At 39.3% G+C, this 18,817-nt stretch overlaps 2 protein-coding genes across 3 annotated transcripts in view; both read right to left on the minus strand.

Moving 5' to 3' along the window:
• The window catches only part of cdk10 (cyclin dependent kinase 10), an 89,862-nt gene extending 74,209 nt beyond the window's left edge, over positions 1 to 15,653 (minus strand). The window contains exons 1-5 of one of the 2 annotated variants that reach the window (XM_088417693.1): positions 15,427 to 15,653; positions 13,650 to 13,722; positions 13,499 to 13,570; positions 13,263 to 13,365; positions 10,826 to 10,907 (exon numbers count right to left, since the gene is read on the minus strand). In XM_088417693.1, the coding sequence (XP_088273819.1) occupies positions 10,826 to 10,907; positions 13,263 to 13,365; positions 13,499 to 13,570; positions 13,650 to 13,722; positions 15,427 to 15,648 (552 nt within the window). In that variant the 5' untranslated portion in view covers positions 15,649 to 15,653. Of the gene's footprint in view, positions 1 to 10,825; positions 10,908 to 13,262; positions 13,366 to 13,498; positions 13,571 to 13,649; positions 13,723 to 15,352 lie in introns of both variants that reach the window. The other variant, XM_088417695.1, reaches the window with a different exon arrangement.
• A 651-nt stretch (positions 15,654 to 16,304) lies between these two features.
• On the minus strand, positions 16,305 to 18,058 carry slc10a3 (solute carrier family 10 member 3). The gene has a single exon (XM_088417299.1). It carries the CDS (start codon positions 17,838 to 17,840, stop codon positions 16,437 to 16,439), a length of 1,404 nt encoding a protein of 467 aa, XP_088273425.1. The 5' UTR covers positions 17,841 to 18,058; the 3' UTR covers positions 16,305 to 16,436.
• Positions 18,059 to 18,817: the final 759 nt, after the last annotated feature.

Here is an 18,817-nt window from a genome sequence, read left to right on the forward strand (position 1 = left end):
GTCCAGTAAAAGTTGCTCTAATTTGACCCAGATGATCTGATCTTCTCACAATTTCACACATTGGATGAAAATATTCTCCTGAACATATCGACAAAAATATATTCCAGTTTAAAGCTAGCGCCACCTAGTGGCTGCAAAAAATGTCATTAGTCGAAAGATTACAGTCAATCCTGTTTGGTTTGACCTACAGCTATGAAACTTTGTAGGCAAATGAAGAACTGCAAGACCTACAAAAAAGTCAATAGAAGTGATGTGCTAGGATGTACAGAAAAATTGTTACGAATTTTTTTAATGTGCAGTTTTGTCCCATTCTTAGACATTAGCTGGTCTCAAACGAGTGCCTTTTTCTCTTAAACGATTCACCCCATTACCTTCAACTTTGGCATGAATCATTATCCAACTGAGGGGCACACATAGTCCAAATATCGTGAAGATCTCTTGACAGAAAAGATGGGGGCGGAGCTTCAAATTATGTTTAATACTTCCTTCGCCAAGAGTGACAAAAATCTTAATAACTCAGCTATGACAGCTTCAAACCATCTGAAACTTTCCTGGGACTTTAAAAGTCATGCAATAATACAGCTATGTGATAAACTTTCAAATCATTTACAGCGCCACCCAGTGGCGGACAAAAATCTCATTTTTTATACTTTTATGTACTGTGAAATGCCTGTTTGACTAAATGAACTAAAAAATGGTCAGAAAAGCTATGACACATTGGAACATTAAGGTTCTCAACTTTTATGACTTTTCATTAAAGGGCGTGGCCTCTATGCAAACTCAAAGTCTGATGTCTCCCCAAAACGGTGAAAGTTGCTGTAATTGGACCTAGATGATCTGATGTTTGCAAAACTTCATATATGGGATGGGAGTCCAATGTGAAACACACCTACAAGCCTATTTTTTATCATAGTACGAGCGCCACCTAGTGGCAGCAAAAAATATAGCAAATCCTTAATGTTTTTATGTACTCTGCTGAGCCCCTTGAAGTGATATCCCTTAAATGTTTTCTGAAAAGCCAGTGGCCATGCCTTATGCCCTCCACAAATCAGTGCGATGTTTCGACAGTGGGTGTGGCCTATATGGCATTGAAAGTCACAAAATTGGAACAATAAAAGCTGCAGTAACTCCACCCACATTGTCCCACCTTGTCTAAATTTTACATATTTGGTAAGAGTCCTGCACTGAAGTCATCTACAACTACTATTTCATTGTTCATAGTCCTTGTTCATACCCCGACCTGTTCATACCCCAACGTGCACAGGTCTGCGAGGGCCCTTTATAGCTGCTTGCAGCTCTAGTTATTATTATTATTTACTGTGCAGCGCTTTTCCAATTTTGAGGGCCTAAACATGCACGAAAAGTCACCAAAATTTGCACATTTGTCGGGCCCGGTGAAAAATTGGATAATTTTGTGTTTCCCAAAACAATGCAAAAAAAATGGCTCTGCAGCGCCACCTAAGGTTGAAAAAGTGCACCTGGTCCCGGCCCGTTTCACCTAGAGCTACGAAAATTTTTAGGCATATGTAGGACCTAGAGACCTACAAAAAAGTCAGCACGAGCCATGTGCTCAGATGTACAGAAAAAGAGTTATGAATTTTTGAATGTGCATTTTTGGCCCATTTTTGCACGTTTGCAGGTCCCAAACTGCTCTTTGTTTCTCCTAAACGCTTTACTCAATCGCCTTCAACTTTGCTGTGGTCAATATTCACACATAGGGGCACAAGTGGGCGAAATTTGGTGCAGATCCGCTGACATATATGACAGGGGCGTGGCTTCAAATTATGTGTTCAATTTTTCCTTCGCCAAGAGGGACAAAAACCTTAATAACTTTGATGTACTAGCTTAAAAAAATCTAAAACTTCATAGACACATGGAAACTTATGTCTTTAACACCTTTAAAAAAAGTTTTTTTAAATACCTACTAGCGCCGCCTAGTGGTTGATTAAAATGTCATTTTTTACACTTTCATGTATTGTGCTCAGTCTGTTTGAGTAAAACAAATGATATTTGGTCAGAATATCAATAAGACATGGAATATTAAGGTTTTAAAATTTTACGACTTTTCGATAATGGCCAGAGTCTGCACGCCACCTCAAAGTCAGATGACTCGCCAAAACGAAAAAAGTGGCTGTAATTGGCCCGAAAATGGCCTTATGAGTGGAAAATAGCCTCTCATTCCTGGCCCGTTTGACCTAGAGCTACAAAAATTTGTAGCCTTATGTAGGACCTCGAGCCCTACAAAAAAGTCAGCGCGAGCCATATGCTCAGATGTACAGAAAGAGAGTTATGAATTTTTGAATGTGCACTTTTGGTCCGTTTTTGCTCATTTGCAGGTCCCGAACTGCTCCTTTTTTCTCCCAAACGCTTGACCCGATCGACTTCAAATTTGCTGTGATGTTTTATCTGACTGTGAGGCACAATTGTTCAAATTTTTGTGATGATCCGCCATCAAATATGTTGGGGGCGGGGCTTTATATTATGCCTTTGATGATTACTTTGCCACATGTGAAACAAACCTTTATAACTCAGCTTTACAAGCTTAGAAAAATCATAAACTTCACAGACACATGGAGACTCAAGCCCTTAACACAAGTGTTTAAAAAAATCTTCAATTGCTTATAAGGCCATCTAGTGGTAAACAAAAATGTCAGTCTGATGTCTCGCCAAAACGAACAAAGTTGCTGTGTTTGGTCCCAGATGGTCTTATCTTGTCTAAACTTCATATATTTGATGGGTTTCCAATGCGTAATACACCTATCAACGTATTTTTTGTTATAGTGCGAGCGCCACCTAGTGGCAGCCAAAAAAATAGCATTTCTTAAACGTTTTTATGTGTTTAGCTGAGCCCTTTGAAGTAATATCGCTGAAATTAAGTCTGAAAAGCCTCTAGACAGCCTTGCTGACCTCCACCAAATTTTACAAAGTTTCGATAATGGGCTTGGCCTCTACGACCATTTTCATTCCGAAACTTTATCTGTCCAGTAAAAGTTGCTGTAATTTGACCCAGATGATCTGATCTTCTCACAATTTCACACATTGGATGAAAATATTCTCCTGAACATATCGACAAAAATATATTCCAGTTTAAAGCTAACGCCACCTAGTGGCTGCAAAAAATTTCATTCGTCGAAAGAATGCAGTCAATCATGTTTGGTTTGACAGCTATTAAACTTTGTAGGCAAATGAAGGACTGCAAGACCTACAAAAAAGTCAATAGAAGTGATGTGCTAGGATGTACAGAAAAATTGTTATAATTTTTTTTAATGTGCAGTTTTGTCCCATTCTTAGACATTAGCTAGTCTCAAACTAGTGCCTTTTTCTCTTAAACGATTCACCCCATTACCTTCAACTTTGGCATGAATCATTATCCAACTGAGGGGCACACATAGTCCAAATATCGTGAAAATCTCTTGACATAAAAGATGGGGGCGGAGCTTCAAGTTATGTTTAATATTTCCTTCGCCAAGAGTGACAAAAATCTTAATAACTCAGCTATGACGGCTTCAAACCATCTGAAACTTTCCTGGGACTTTAAAAGTCATGCAATAATACAGCTATGTGATAAACTTTCAAATCATTTACAGCGCCACCCAGTGGCGGACAAAAATCTCATTTTTTATACTTTTATGTACTGTTTTATGCCTGTTTGACTAAATGAACTCAAAAATGGTCTGAAAAGCTATGACACATTGGAACATTAAGGTTCTCAACTTTTATGACTTTTCAATAAAGAGCGTGGCCTCTATGCCAACTCAAATTGAAAGTCACAAAATTGGAAAAAAAAAGCTGCAGTTACTCCTCCCACATGGTCCCGCCTTGTCTAAATTTTACATATTTGGTAAGAGTTCTGCACTGAAGTCATCTACAACTACTTTTTCATCGTTCATAGTCCTTGTTCATACCCCGACCTGTTCGTACCCCAACGTGCACAGGTCTGCGAGAGCCCTTTATAGCTGCTTGCAGCTCTAGTTATTATTATTATTTACTGTGCAGCGCTTTTCCAATTTTGAGAGCCTAAACATGCACGAAAAGTCACCAAAATTTGCACATTTGTCGGGCCCGGTGAAAAATTGGATATTTTTGTGTTTCCCAAAACAATGCAAAAAAAATGGCTCTGCAGCGCCACCTAAGGTCGAAAAAGTGCACCTGGTCCCGGCCCGTTGGACCTAGAGCTACGAAAATTTTTAGGCATATGTAGGACCTAGAGACCTACAAAAAAGTCAGCGTGAGCCATGTGCTCAGATGTACAGAAAAAGAGTTATGAATTTTTAAATGTGCATTTTTGGCCCATTTTTGCATGTTTGCAGGTCCCAAACTGCTCCTTGTTTCTCCTAAACGCTTTACTCAATTGCCTTCAAATTTGCTGTGGTATATATTTAGACATAGGGGCACGACGGGGCAAAATTTGGTGCAGATCCGCTGACATGATAGGGGCGTTGCTTCAAATTTTGTGTTCAATTTTTCATTCGCCAAGAGTGACATAAACCTTAATAACTTTAATATACTTGCTTAAAAAAATCTAAAACTTCATAGACACATGGAAACTTATGTTTTTAACACCTTAGAAAAAAGATTTTTTAAATACCTACTAGCGCCGCCTAGTGGTTGATTAAAATGTCATTTTTTACACTTTCATGTATTGTGCTCAGTCTGTTTGAGTAAAACAAGTGAAAATTGGTCAGAATATCATTAAGACATGGAATATTAAGATTTTAAAATTTTATGACTTTTCGATAATGGCCGTGGTCTGCACGCCACTTCAAAGTCAGATGACTCCCCAAAACGAAAAAAGTGGCTGTAATTGGCCCCAAAATGGCCTTATGAGTGGAAAATAGCCTCTCATTCCCGGCTCGTTTGACCTAGAGCTACAAAATTTTGTAGCCTTATGTAGGACCTGGAGCCCTACAAAAAAGTCAGTGCGAGCTATATGCTCAGATGTACAGAAAGAGAGTTATGAATTTTTGAATGTGGAAAAATCTGAAACTTCACAGACACATGAAGACTCAAGCACATGTGCACACATGTGTTTAAAAAAATCTTAAATTGCTTATAAGGCCACCTAGTGGCAAACAAAAATGTCAGTCTGATTTCTCGCGAAAACGAACAAAGTTGCTGTATTTGGACCCAGATGGTCTTATCTTTTCCAAACATTACATATTTGATGGGTTTCCAATGCGGAATACACCTATCAATGTATTTTTTGTTATAGTGCGAGCGCCACCTAGTGGCAGCCAAAAATATAGCATTTTTTAAACGTTTTTATGTGTTTAGCTGAGCCCTTTGAAGTAATATCGCTGAAATTAAGTCTGAAAAGCCTCTAGATAGCCCTGCTGACCTCCACCAAATTTTACGCAGTTTTGATAATGGGCGTGGCCTCTATGACCATTTTCATTCCGAAGCTTTATCTGTCCAGTAAAAGTTGCTGTAATTTGACCCAGATGATCTGATCTTCTCACAATTTCACACATTGGATGAAAATCTATTCCTGAAGACATCGACAAACATATATTCTAGTTTAAAGCTAGCGCCACCTAGTGGCTGCAAAAAACGTCATTAGTCGAAAGATTGAAGTCATTCCTGTTTGGTTTGACCTACAGCTATTAAACTTTGTAGGCAAATGAAGGACTGCAAGACCTACAAAAAAGTCAATAGGAGTGATGTGCTAGGATGTACAGAATAATTTTTATGATTTTTTTTTTATGTTCAATTTTGCCCCATTCTTAGACATTAGCCGGTCTAAATCTAGTGCCTTTTTCTCTTAAACGGTTCACCCGATTAATTTCTACGTTGGCATGGACTATAAGCAGATAGAGCGGCACAAATCTGCCAAAAATTGTGAAGATCCCATGACTTGTAAGATGTGGGCGGATCTTCAAATTGTTTTGAATATTTCCTTCGCCAAGAAGAACTAAAACCTCAATAACTCAGCTGTTTCAGCTTCAAATCATGTGAAACTCTTGCAGGGAGTTTAAAAGTCATGCCCTAATACAGCTATGTGATAAACTTCCAAATCATTTACAGCGCCACCTAGTGGCGGACAAAAATCTAATTTTTTACACTCTCATGTACCGTGCAATGTCTGTTTGACTACATGAACTAACAAATGGTCAGAAAAGCTATGACACAGTGGAAAATGAAGGTTCTCAACTTTTATGAGTTTTCAATAAAAGCCTGTATGCCAACTCAAAGTCCGATTTCTAGCCAAAACAGTAAAAGTTGCTGTAATTGGACCTAGATGATCTGATATTTGCGAAACTTCGTATATGGGAAGGGAGTCCAATGTGAAACACACCTACAATCCTATTTTTTATCACAGTTCGAGCGCCACCTAGTGGCAGCAAAAAAAATAGCAATTCCTTAACGTTTTTATGTACTATGCTGAGCCCCTTAAAGTTATACTCCTTATAAAATGTCTGAAAAGCCATTGACCACGCCTAATGCCCTCCACCAAATAGTAAGATTTTTCGATAATGGGCGTGGCCTATACGACAGTGTAAAGTCACACAAATGTAACAATAAAAGCTGCAATAACTCAACCCACATTATCCCACCTCTAAATTTTAGAAATTTGATAAGAGTCCTGCACTGAAGTCATCTACAACTAATTTTTCATCATTCATAGTCCTTGTTCATACCCCGTCCTGTTCATACCCCAACGTGCACAGGTCTGCGAGGGCCCTTTATAGCTGCTTGCAGCTCTAGTTAGTATTAGTACTACTAACAAGAAGACTCAGAATAGTTCAGGAAAAATTTCCCAGTTTAAATTCGGCTTCATAAATATCAGGTCACTCTCCTCAAAAGCCCTTTTTGTAAATGATCTTATTACAGATCACAATTTTAAAGTGCTTGGTCACGACTAAACCTGGTTAAAACCAAATGAATTTTTATCATTAGATAAGGCCTCACCCCCAAACTTTGTGGGCTCACACGTTGCCCGTCCTTGTAAAAAAGGGCGAGGTGTCGCCCTAATTTCAGAATCTGATCTTAAACTTAGCACGAGCACTAATCACACCTTCAAGACATTTGAGGGTCTCATTATGCGATCAAGCTCCTCACTACCATTCTATGTGGTAGTTATTTACCGTCCTCCCGGTCCATACTCTGGATTCTTAAATGAATTCCCTGAACTTATGGCTGATTTACTAACTTATGCAGATAATATATTAATTATGGGTGACTTTGATGTTCATATGAACTCCCAATTGGAGCCACTTACTGTAGCATTTCAAGCAATAATCGATGCATTTGGTTTTAAACAAATAATAGAAACAGCAACACAACGGAATGGTAATATCTAAGATTTAGTGTTAACCCGTGGCCTAACTGCCTCAAATGTCACAAATTTGCTGTATACTAACTGTATGTCTGATCACTATCTGATAACATTTAAAGTCCTAGCTCAGTGTGGTCTTATTGACCACAACCAAGGCTTTAAGAGCAGTGATATTAACTCATCAACCACTGCTGCACTTTCTGAACTACTGCCTTTCGCAACAGCTGCCTTTCCGTCTTTCATTGGTTCAGTCGATAAGCTCACAAACGATTTTAATACGGTTCTTTTAAATTCCCTAAACTCTATAGCGCCGTTGAAACTTAAAACTTGTCCAAAGCGGCACACTCCGTGGTTTACAAAAGAAACGCGTAAGTTTAAATGGTTAAGTAGACAACTTGGGCATAAATGGCGAACATCTAAATTCGAGGTTTTCCGTCAGGTTAGCAAAAACAAATTACTTTTTCAAAATGATTGGTCTTAATAAAAACAACCCAAAATATTTATTTGATACGGTAGCACAGCTAACACAACAGTAGCAGATTAATCATAGTTCCCTCCATTCAGCACACGATTTCATGCGATTCTTTACTCAGCGGATTCAGCTAATAAGGGACGAAATAAAAAAGGTAGCGCCACTTACCCCCTCGGCTGTGATTGCTGATGCTAGTTCGGACAATCAGGTTCATCAAAGTCTCGTTACCCTGTCCCAGTTTGATTTAGTGTCCCTGGAGTGTCTTACACACCTGGTTCATGCAGCAAAGCCGACGTCCTGCATGCTCGACCCGCTTCCAGGCAAACTCGTTAAAGACTTATTCCCGGTGTTAAGGTCATCTGTCTTGAATATTATCAATCTGTCACTCTCCTCTGGCATTGTACCTGAAGCTTTTAAGACGGCCGTCATTCAACCATTACTTAAGAAACCTCACCTAGATACTGAAAATCTCTCTGACTATAGACCAGTGTCGCATCTTCTGTTTATTGACAACATTCTTGAGAAAGTTGTAGCACAACAATTTAGCGATTTAATGACAGATAATAGATTTGAATTCCTTCAGTCAGGTTTTAGGGCCAACCACTCAACTGAGACAGCCCTTGTAAAAGTGACAAATGATCTTCTCTTAGCCATGGATTCCAACATCTCATCAATATTAATATTGCTTGACCTTAGTGCCGCATTTGACACTATTGATCATCATATTCTTATAAAATGTCTTGTATCATGTGTTGGTATCTCAGGATCAGCATTTTCTTGGTTCAGATCTTACATCCTGGGAAGGACACATAGTGTCTCTTATTACAATGATCTCTGAATTTTTCTCCATCTCATGTGGTGTCCCGCAGGAATCAGTACTTGGTCCCTAACTGTTCAACATCTACATGATTCCTCTTGGCGATATTATACAAACATGTTATTAGTTTCTTTTGCAATGCTGATGATACCCAACTGTACATGCCTTTAGAAATAATAGATCTGTGGAAGTGCAGTAAGCTGGAGGCCTGCCTTGCTGAGATTAAATGGATGACTTGAAATTTTCTGCTTCTTAACCCTAGTAAAACAGAGATGTTAATTACTGGCCCTGCTCATCATCAGCACTTGATTAAGAATACCACGTTGAACCGGGATAACTGTACTATTTCCGAAAGTAATTTTGCAAAAAATCTCGGCGTGATATTTGACTCAACTCTCTCTTTTCGGACACATATTAATAACATGACAAGAACGGCGTTTTTTCACCTTCGCAACATCGCTAAAATTTGCCCTATTCTTTCTCCAAGCGATGCTGAAACAATAATTCATGAATTTGTTACGTCACGTCTAGACTATTGTAACATTTTGTTTTCCGGGCTTCCCATGCCCTGCGCCAAAAGCCTGCAGTTTGTACAGAATGCAGTAGCGAGACTATTGACAGGGACAAGAAAGTTCGATCACATTGCTCCGATTCTAGCTGACCTGCATTGGCTTCCAATACACGAGATGTGATTTTAAGGTGTCGTTAATTCCCTTTTTTTTTTTTTTTTACACATTTTTAAAAAATTTTACAAACATTTTACACGGTTTATCTTCTTCCTATCTTGTCGACTTAGCATCACAATATGTTCCGTCCCGACAACTTCGGTCACTAAATGCTGGTTTGCTATCGACCCCACGGGCTAACAAAAAGTCCGTGGGATCAAGGGCATTTTTCACTCGCGCGCCAGTACTATGGAATGCCCTACCTATGGAAGTTCGCGCAGCCACCTCAGTAGAAATCTTTAAATCAGGACTAAAAACACATTTATACTCAAAAGCATTTAGTTAATTGGGCCTGTCTGCAGCTTTCTTCTTTTTTTTTCCCTGCCCCCTTCTTGCGTCTCAGAGAAGGGGCTATCTAGATGGTGAAGGTTGACTTGACCGCCCCCATTTGGCCCTATGCTGATCGACCATCGCGGGTTAAGAGATCGACCGTCTGCGGTCCACTTGGTTGGACTGTGGAAAGGTTCCTGCCCAATGGCTTTGCCTGCTGTCAAGTCATCATTGCACTATAGAGCACAATATGTTTTCTGTAGTCTATATTGTTTACCTGTACTTGTTTGTAATGTGTATCTATTTGTCTGTATTTGGTAAATGCAGCATCCACTTCCACCTGTGGGCCTGGAAGGAGGCTCCTCCCACCTGTGGTGCCTTCTGGAGGGTTCTGATTTTCCCCTAATTGGGGTTAATGAGTTTTTCCTTCCCCTTCTGAGAGCTTTGACAGGGGATGCTGTTTTGTAGCTTACACCGAAAAGATGTCTCTGTATGACTTCTTTTTTCGAAAGAAGTCTCGAAATGACCTCTTTTCATCTGTGAAGCTCTTTGAGACTTCGGCGATTTAGGGCTATACAAATAAAATTTGATTGATTGATTGATTGAATATTTGGTCCATTAATAAATGTGTACCATGTTTCGTATTAATGACTGAATAAGTAAATACATTAACAAGCTTCTTGTTGTAACTTGTTCTTCGCAGGTTACCATGCCCCGTACCTGGTAAGCAATTTTTAAGACAAATATATCTTTCTATCCATGCCAAGCAGGTTTAAAAAAAAAAAGCAGCAATTGCCATCTAATTATCAAAGCTTGGTAGTTTGTTGAGCCAACGCTACAAGCGCTAGCGATACCGCATCCCTAGTCCTATTATTGGCGAATGTTTCCTTTAATGCACCCTGTACTGCACCAGAAAAAAAAAAAAAAAAAAACTTTAGTGTTTTTGAAGTCACATTTTGAGAACCATCTTGTAAGATTCGAAATCACACAGGGGGCATGCTAAGTGTCATGACTTGATTTCCTCTCATCGTCTTCCAGAAGTGGCAATGTCATCAAAAATCAGCGTATTTATTCATTTAGACACGCAAATCTATCATGTTCTCCAACGTGATGCTTAGGGCCAAACAGATTTGTTTGGTCTGAAAAGTTGAAAATTTGCCGACTGACGGAAAATTCTCATCCCTGAATAAGGTTGTACAAGCTAGCCTGAGTCAATGTGACTTCTTAAAAAAAATAAATAAATCAAGTATTAGGTTTTGTCTTACCTGAGCTTCAGAGAATGGCGTTTGAATGTTCTCCAGCAAACTGGCCAAGTCCTGCTCACAGTAGCTCATCACCAAAAACAGACTAAAACCAGAAAAAAAAACATTTCAAAGAAGTGTTACTTGATGCTATGATATTAAAAAAAAAAGTCCCATTTGAAAATTGATGAATAATGCTCTTATAGTCACAAAAATTGTACAGATATAAAATCTTCTGTTGATTAGCCACCATAGGGAAATGGGCTTTGCTTTTGTGCTGTGAAGTGTAATTGCACATCTGTGGCACCAGGCAGTCCTAAACTTTTTCACACATTAATAATTAATGTGATTTTGAAAAAAAAAATTCAGCACAATGTTTGATACCTTTTTCTTCAGGTTAAAATATTTAGGATATCGGTGTTAATATTCCAGCTTCCAGTTAGTGTTCCAGATCACTTTACATGTAATATTATTCTTTTTTTTTCCATCATCAAACGGTTCAGTAGGTTAAAATGTTTCAAGTTTAATTAAGGATTGTCCTTACTACTCTCTGATAAAGAAGAAAACAACCACATTAATTAATGTTAACATTTACTGAAAGTTGATTTAAATAGATTTTTTGTTAACGTTAAAAAAGATACGATTCTAGCCATTTGTGAAGGGAATCATATATTAGGTTGTTGTCTTTATGTGCTTATTTCTTGTCTAGAATAGTGTGCATTGCTATCCATCTATGCAGTCCTAGTTCATCTCGCCCCAGTCCTTAGATAAAGCTGTTGACGCAGGAAAGTGTGAGCTGGGACCTTGGCCCAGCTGTTGGTGGTGCCCGACTGGCTCTTTTTGTTATGTCTTGTAATGTGCAATGCTTTGCTGAATGAATAAAAAGCAGGCAGGGATGCTTGAGCAATGAATTAGTGCTATCGGCAACGCATGAGTTCGTTCACCAAGCTTTTTTCCCTGTGCCATGGCAGAGAAAAGTCAATCCTGGCTGGTCTGAGTTACTCTTTTTGCTGCTTAGCAGCTAGGCATTGCGAAATCAAACGTTAACAAAAACAAGACTATGGAGTTGGCACAAAAGCGACAGAGGGTGGAAGGCTTGACACAACAGTAACTAAAGAACTACTGAGTATGATCACTGTCAAAAAGACGCATCCATACCTAACGTCCGAATCATTAACAGTAGTTTGAATGTTTGATTCAAACAAAAGAAGTTTCCGCATAGTCATTTGTTGTATCACAATGCACAGGTATCAACCCATAGCAATTTTTTTAATTTATATATATATATATATATATATATATATATATATATATATATATATTTGAATTGGCTAGTAAGCTGATGTACTTTATTAGAGCTGTGCAATCCATTGATAAAGCTACAAGTTGCAGGCGGAACACCCTCCTTCAAGGAGCTTTTCTGCAGGTTTCGCAAATGCTTCATGGAATGAAGCCTCGTTAAAAAAAAAGAAAAAAAATATTATATATATATATATATATATTCTGACCCCAATCGACAGACAGACATTCACTTCAAGTTTAATAAAGCACAAGCCGAAAATCCTGAAACGCTTTGGCGATGGAATGCCCAACTCTGGGCCTTATCACTTCTCGTAGTCAAAGCAAATTGGCCTTTGATCTCCCGGCACCGGTTCGTGGCTCAGCGATCGTCAACCTCTGCATGAGGATACCTTAGTTCAGGGGGCCACACCAAACAAAACAAAACACAAACTACATCGAGGACTGGAATGATCAAATGTTTGTTTAAAATAAAATTAAAAAAGATGATCGTATGATCGTAATTGAACTTACTGAAAGCATAAGAAATATATTACTATAAAATCCTATTGGATGAATGAAGCAATAATTATACTTCTGCACAGGTAGCCTACATGTTCAGCAACAGAGTTTCTTGTTGCCTTTTGGGCAAACTGTGTCACAAATTTTAAGCCTATAGGTTTTGATAAAATCATTATCTATAAATGGCTTGGCTGATTTAGTGATCACTTCTCCCCCAATAGAATTGGCTGTGAAAGCAGCCTCGCTTTGTAATTGGTCTTTTCTGAGCAGAGCCTGCCGAGTTTAAGACCCTGTTTTAATTCTCACAATTTTCCAGTCAATGCTGATGAAAGATGTTTCAATCCCTTGTCGTCTCAACATCTAGTTTTCTGAGCTATTTGAAGTTTGCTTTAGTACAGCAAGAAAAAACAAAAATGTGCCTAGATACATTTTTTTCTTTATAAACCATACATACTATTCATCTCACTACCTGAGGTACAATTAAACTAGTGCTGTGCAAAATTACCTCTGGAGACAATAATTTCTACTTTTTTTTTCTATGGGAATAAATGAATTATGGTGTTAAGATTAGAGTTTACAATTCAGGTAAGAGTATCATTTATCACAGATTCTGAGGCTTCACATAATTAATGTTTTATGTTTTAAGTTTTACAATGCTGACCTTTCAAGGTGACTGCCTACAACAACCTCCTTCAGCTCCACTATGTTGGGATGTCGGAGCCGTAGCAACAGGGTGATTTCTCTGAGACTGCTGATAGGAATTCCTGACACAAATCCATAAACGCACACACACACACCGACACACAAAGGTCCATTGAGTTTTAAAACACAAACACTGCGCAAATTACAAATAAAAGTTTGGTGTTGAAAAACAAGGCAACACGGCCATTGAATTACCATCTTTTTCTTTATCCATCCGAACCTTCTTCAGTGCTACAATTTCATCAGATTTGGTGTCACGGGCACGGTCTAAAGGATTTTTTTTATTTTTTTGGAGAAGGTTTGAATAAGAACTGCATCTTCCTTCCAAAATATGTAAATAACTTACAAACAATGCCATAGGTTCCTTCCCCGATTCGGTTGAGCTTTTCAAAGCCTCGAACACTTCTGCACCTCCCAAACTGAAAAAGAGGTGCTGAACTGAAGTGATATTACAGTCAGAAAATATTATCGATTGAAACAAAAAAACACATTTGAAGTCAGGAATGCCGTTGGATGAGTGAGCACTGAATAGAAAAATGAATTCATTTCCAACACAAACACGGTGTTAGAGTTCAACTGGCTCCTGATTCCAGATGTGGGTTGATTGTTGACATGTTTGCTTCCTGACTACATATTTCCTACAAGCCGCATGGAAATTGACCCTCTCCAGGTAGGCATTGCAAATTTGCAATGATATAAGAGTCCCCTAGGTATTCTTCATTAATATTGATTGAGGCATTTTTTAAGAAGGCTGAAAAAAAAACTTAATTTGAGCCTGAAACGGTTTTGAACTGCTTAACTGTCAATAACATCACATCAATTCACACACAAACACCACGCAACATGAATACCACCAAACATGTGAAACAAAGTGGTGTCTTCTTTTTGATTCTTGATTGTTTGCAAGAATTGTGAACAGAGTAAAAAACTAAAACGAGAGAGGGACTTGAGCCCTTGACAGAGAGGAAACACTGCACCCTCCTTAACCACTACGCTACTTGATGACAGTTTACATTGTGCAAAAGTAATACCTCTAAAGCTACACAGGTGCACAAGCGATGGCACATGACCCCTACATGTATTCATACATGCAAAAAGATGTGGGGAAAAAACACTGGCATTTATATTATTTACGTCAATCCATTAATCAACAACTGCAAAGATAGGAACTGTTGTGTAGGTACAGCAGTGTATACGTATATACTTACATACATTACACAAGTATACTAACAGTTCCTGAATGTACATGCACACTTGTCCTAGTCGACGCGTCCACTTAGCAGAAAAGATGTAGGGTTGAGAATATCGCTTAAAACATGAAACGGTGCCTTAGACATTCAATAGTAATAATAATAAATAAATATAGGTCATCATTGAATTCAGCGCAATCAGCGTAAGAGTCAGGGGTGGCGTAAGGTATGAATTGAAAATGTAGTGAATAAAAGCGCGACCCTGTCAGACTGCTTCCTAGGGGGAGTTAGCAAAGGCGTTTACAAACTAAGCACCAGATTAACTTTTTTACTATGTTGATAATTTCTTGCAGACAATCAGGAGTTGAAAGGGAGCCGCTTTGTTTCACGTGTTTATTAAAGAATAGTTCGGCAGTTAGACAATTATCATGTGTTGTGACGAATCGGCAGTCAGGACACACCAACACATCTGCTATCGGGAGCTAGTTAACCTGGGCACCAGGTGAACTGTAACGAAGGTACGGCGTTTTAAGTACACTATTACCTTACAAATGACACTACAAACTACAAAATTTTGACACGTTGATTTTCCGAGCACATAAACTGGGTGCTCGAGGACCGGTGTCCTGCATGTTAACAAGATTTCTTTGCCCGACACATTTGATTCAAATTATCAGCTCATTAGCAAGCTCAGCAGAAATCTGACAATGATCCCGAACATTTGAATCACGTGTGTCGTTGAAAGAAACATGCAGGACCAAGTTTGGACATCCTAGACATGAGGGAAATGATCTTATTCAATATATGTGAAATGTCACTTTTATAAGAGTCCTCGCTTTTGTCTTCCTCTCGTCCTTACTCTGTCATCGTTGGGCACTGTGAAACCTTTGTTCTTCATCGATTTAAGGCTTATCGGCCCCGGTTCTTCCTCACCTGCGACCTCCATTCGAAAATAAAAAGAGACCTAAAAAAAATAATAATGATAATAAAACGCTTGTATTTCAGAAGGGTTTTGTTTGTATCGCTTTCCAACAGACTCGACTTCTCCGTCGGGCGGACCTCAATAATCACACCAGACCACAATGAATGTGTAAGATAGTCTGAAAGGCCGATCTTACACGGAGTTGAGCGACGTGTCGCGCATGCGCAGATCATCGCCAAGTACGGCATAGACACTAGAACAAAATACGTGGATAGTTAAAAATTACATTATATATATATATATATATATATATATATATATATATATATATATATATATATATATATATATATATATATATATATATATATATACACATATATACACACATATATACATATATATATATATATATATATACACACACATATATATATATATATATATATATATATATATATATATATATACACATATATACACATATATACATATATATATATATATATATATATATATACATATATATATATATATATATATATATATATATATATACACACACACATATATATATATATATATATATATATATATATATATATATATATATATATATATATATATACACACAGATCCACCAATCGATAGCAGATATTTAAATAAAACAAAACAATTTGAAACATACAAAAGCCACATCCTTGTTCACAGTCCTCCCTGACTAAGACACATTGAGCTGTTGTAACCATTATGCAAATTAATTGGTTTGATGTAAAAAAAATTTTTTTTTTAAGTAATTTAATAGAAAAATATATTGTCGGAGTCTTTCCAGGGAATTATTACACCAAGGTCACTGTACAATATACTGTATATAGAAATGAGACAAACAGAGCTCTGAAGAGTTTAATAAGGCTGTTGGTTTTCACAAAAAACTATGAAAATGACGATCTACAAAAAGTTAGCCAAGTGTCCCGTTAATCACCCCCCCCAAGGTTCCATTATCCAAAAATTGCAGCAATAATCAGGTGTCACTTCTAGGGACAGCGGACTCACACAGCCAGTGTTGGGTGTAGTATGCGAGAACAGCAAGAAGCATCTCTGAGGTGCTGCTAAGGGCCACAATAAAAGGAGCTTGTGACGCAAAGTCAGCCTCCATCCGGCGGAAAGACAACTGCATGACAGCAAGGGCCAGCAAGCTGTTCTGGACACCCACTTCGATGCTCACAGTCTTTCTTTGCGGTGACGCAAGGCCTGCCAACTTACCCAGGACCACTCCGACGAACAAGCCGAGCAACGGCACCGTCACACCGACAGCCACAATGGGAGGCCTGACGTTAGCCAGTATGGAGGCACCCATTTGGTAGGCCATAAAGATGCCGCCGACAATTAGCACAAAACTGAAGGGCCTTATGAGTCCGAGCAAGACGCGGGTAAGGGCAGGCAGGCGCAGCTTGATCAGCATTCCGAGAGAAATGGGGATGGCAATGAAGAGGAGGGTGCCAAGTATTTTCATGAAGGGCACATGTAGGGCCGCATGCACCCCCAGCAGATGTCCATAAAGAGCTGAAGACAGTGGCATGGCTGCTGCCGCCACCACTGTGGACACCAGGGTCATGGAGATAGCCAGGGTGACATCTCCTCCGAGCAGCAGACTGTAAAGGTAGCCGCCTCCACCACCTGGAGCGGAGCATGTGATCACCAGTCCTAACGAGAGAGCTTTAGGCAGCAGGGCCAGCCGAGACATGCTGTAGGCATACAAGGGCATCACCACAAACTGAGCCAGAACCCCGAGGAAGAGAGGAACAGGGCTCTTCAGAAGAGTCTTCAATACCTCCACTTCCACCTTGCAGCCAAAGGCACACTTGTTGACAAAAATGAGGGGAAGCAGAGCAAACAGAACAGGATTCTCTGAGAAATGAGATAGTCCAGCCGACCGGATAAGATGCGTGGCTGGGTCATTGTTGCCGGGAGCCACCACGATGCAGTAATCCGTCCTCTCCTCGATCAGAAAGGGCACAGAGTCCTGACTCAAGTCCAGCAGCTGGATCTCAAGCTGGGCCCTACCTGGGAAGCCAGAGCTGATGCTGATTATGTAACTCCTTGCTGGTCCCGCATGGCCACTATCTGTCACATTCAGGATGGAGAGGACCTCTGGATCTAAGGAGCGCACTCTGACGGTCTCCCTCCATCCTTTCCTGCTGGCTGCTGGGTTCCGGTATTGGCTGGAGATTACAATCACACCCTTGGTGTTTTCAGGGAACTCGAATTCCTGTGACGAACCATCCCCAATGGTGATATACCTCCTGCTATCCACCGTCAATACAGAAGGTTTGCTGCAGTTGATGGTCTGATTCGCAGTAGCCCACGCCCGCTCCGCTTCGCCGGTAACAAGAAACAGACAAATAAATGCGAATAGCGTCCTCATTGTATTCTCCGATAGGTGCCGCAGATAAACGCTTCTCTCTCCCGACACGCTATTGCTCCGCTACTTCAAACGCTGTCATTGCGCTCTCCGTGTTAAAATAAAAACATTACGGATAAACATCCTGTACGCTTCCCATTTCATGGCGGCCATCACACCGGAACCTAAACATCACCCCGCCCTGTCCAGTCAGAAGCGTGCGTTTTCACAACTGCCGTCTGCACACAGGAAATACAAAGATCTACTGGCTGTGTTAGGATGTCACACTCGAACAATTCACACCGGAACCTAAACATCACCCCGCCCTGTCCAGTCAGAGGCGTGCGTTTTCACAACTGCCGTCTGCACACAGGAAATACAAAGATCTACTGGTTATGTTAGGATGTCACACTCGAACAATAGAAAGCTTTATATTACAAAGGTGTAGGCCCATGTTGCAGGAGTTTGGTGAAACGTCCTTTAAAGTCCTTTGCACAATTTTTAAAATGTCATAATGTACAGTCGTGGTCAAACATTTATTATTTTTATATTTCAAAATCTGCTGCCTCATTTCTCATGATGGCAATTGAATGTTCTCCAGAATGTTATGAAGTGGTCAGATAAATTCTAATTAATTTTAAAGTCCGTATTTGCTATGAAAATGAACTGAAAAAGAAGGGAGATGCTTCAAATTTGCTTCGAAGTTTTCATATGTTACCACAGTAACTGCCAAGCAAACATGTGCAGTCATCTTTGAGATGCACAAAAAGCCTTTAAGCAGTGGTGTAACAACATGTCGATGGCCCGCAGTATTTTTTTTCTCTCCCCAAACACTTTGCTCTAAACCAGAAGTGTCAAACCTTCTTTTGTTGTGGTCTTCAAATTTTATTTTGATGGTTTGTGACTTGAGTAAAAAAGTAAAAACTTGAAAATGCAAATGTTCCAAAAAGTATGCCATTTACAATAAAAAAAAACAACTACATACAAATAGTTAATTTGCA

The sequence above is a fragment of the Hippichthys cyanospilos genome, chromosome 6 (assembly GCF_059441005.1).
Source record: "Hippichthys cyanospilos isolate Australia breed blue-spotted pipefish chromosome 6, RoL_Hcya_1.0, whole genome shotgun sequence".
Classification (NCBI taxonomy): domain Eukaryota; kingdom Metazoa; phylum Chordata; class Actinopteri; order Syngnathiformes; family Syngnathidae; genus Hippichthys; species Hippichthys cyanospilos.

What these genes read in the sequence shown, in the direction of transcription:
- slc10a3 (XM_088417299.1), bottom strand. Translation starts at nt 17,840, where the DNA reads ATGAGGACGCTATTCGCATTTATTTGTCTGTTTCTTGTTACCGGCGAA.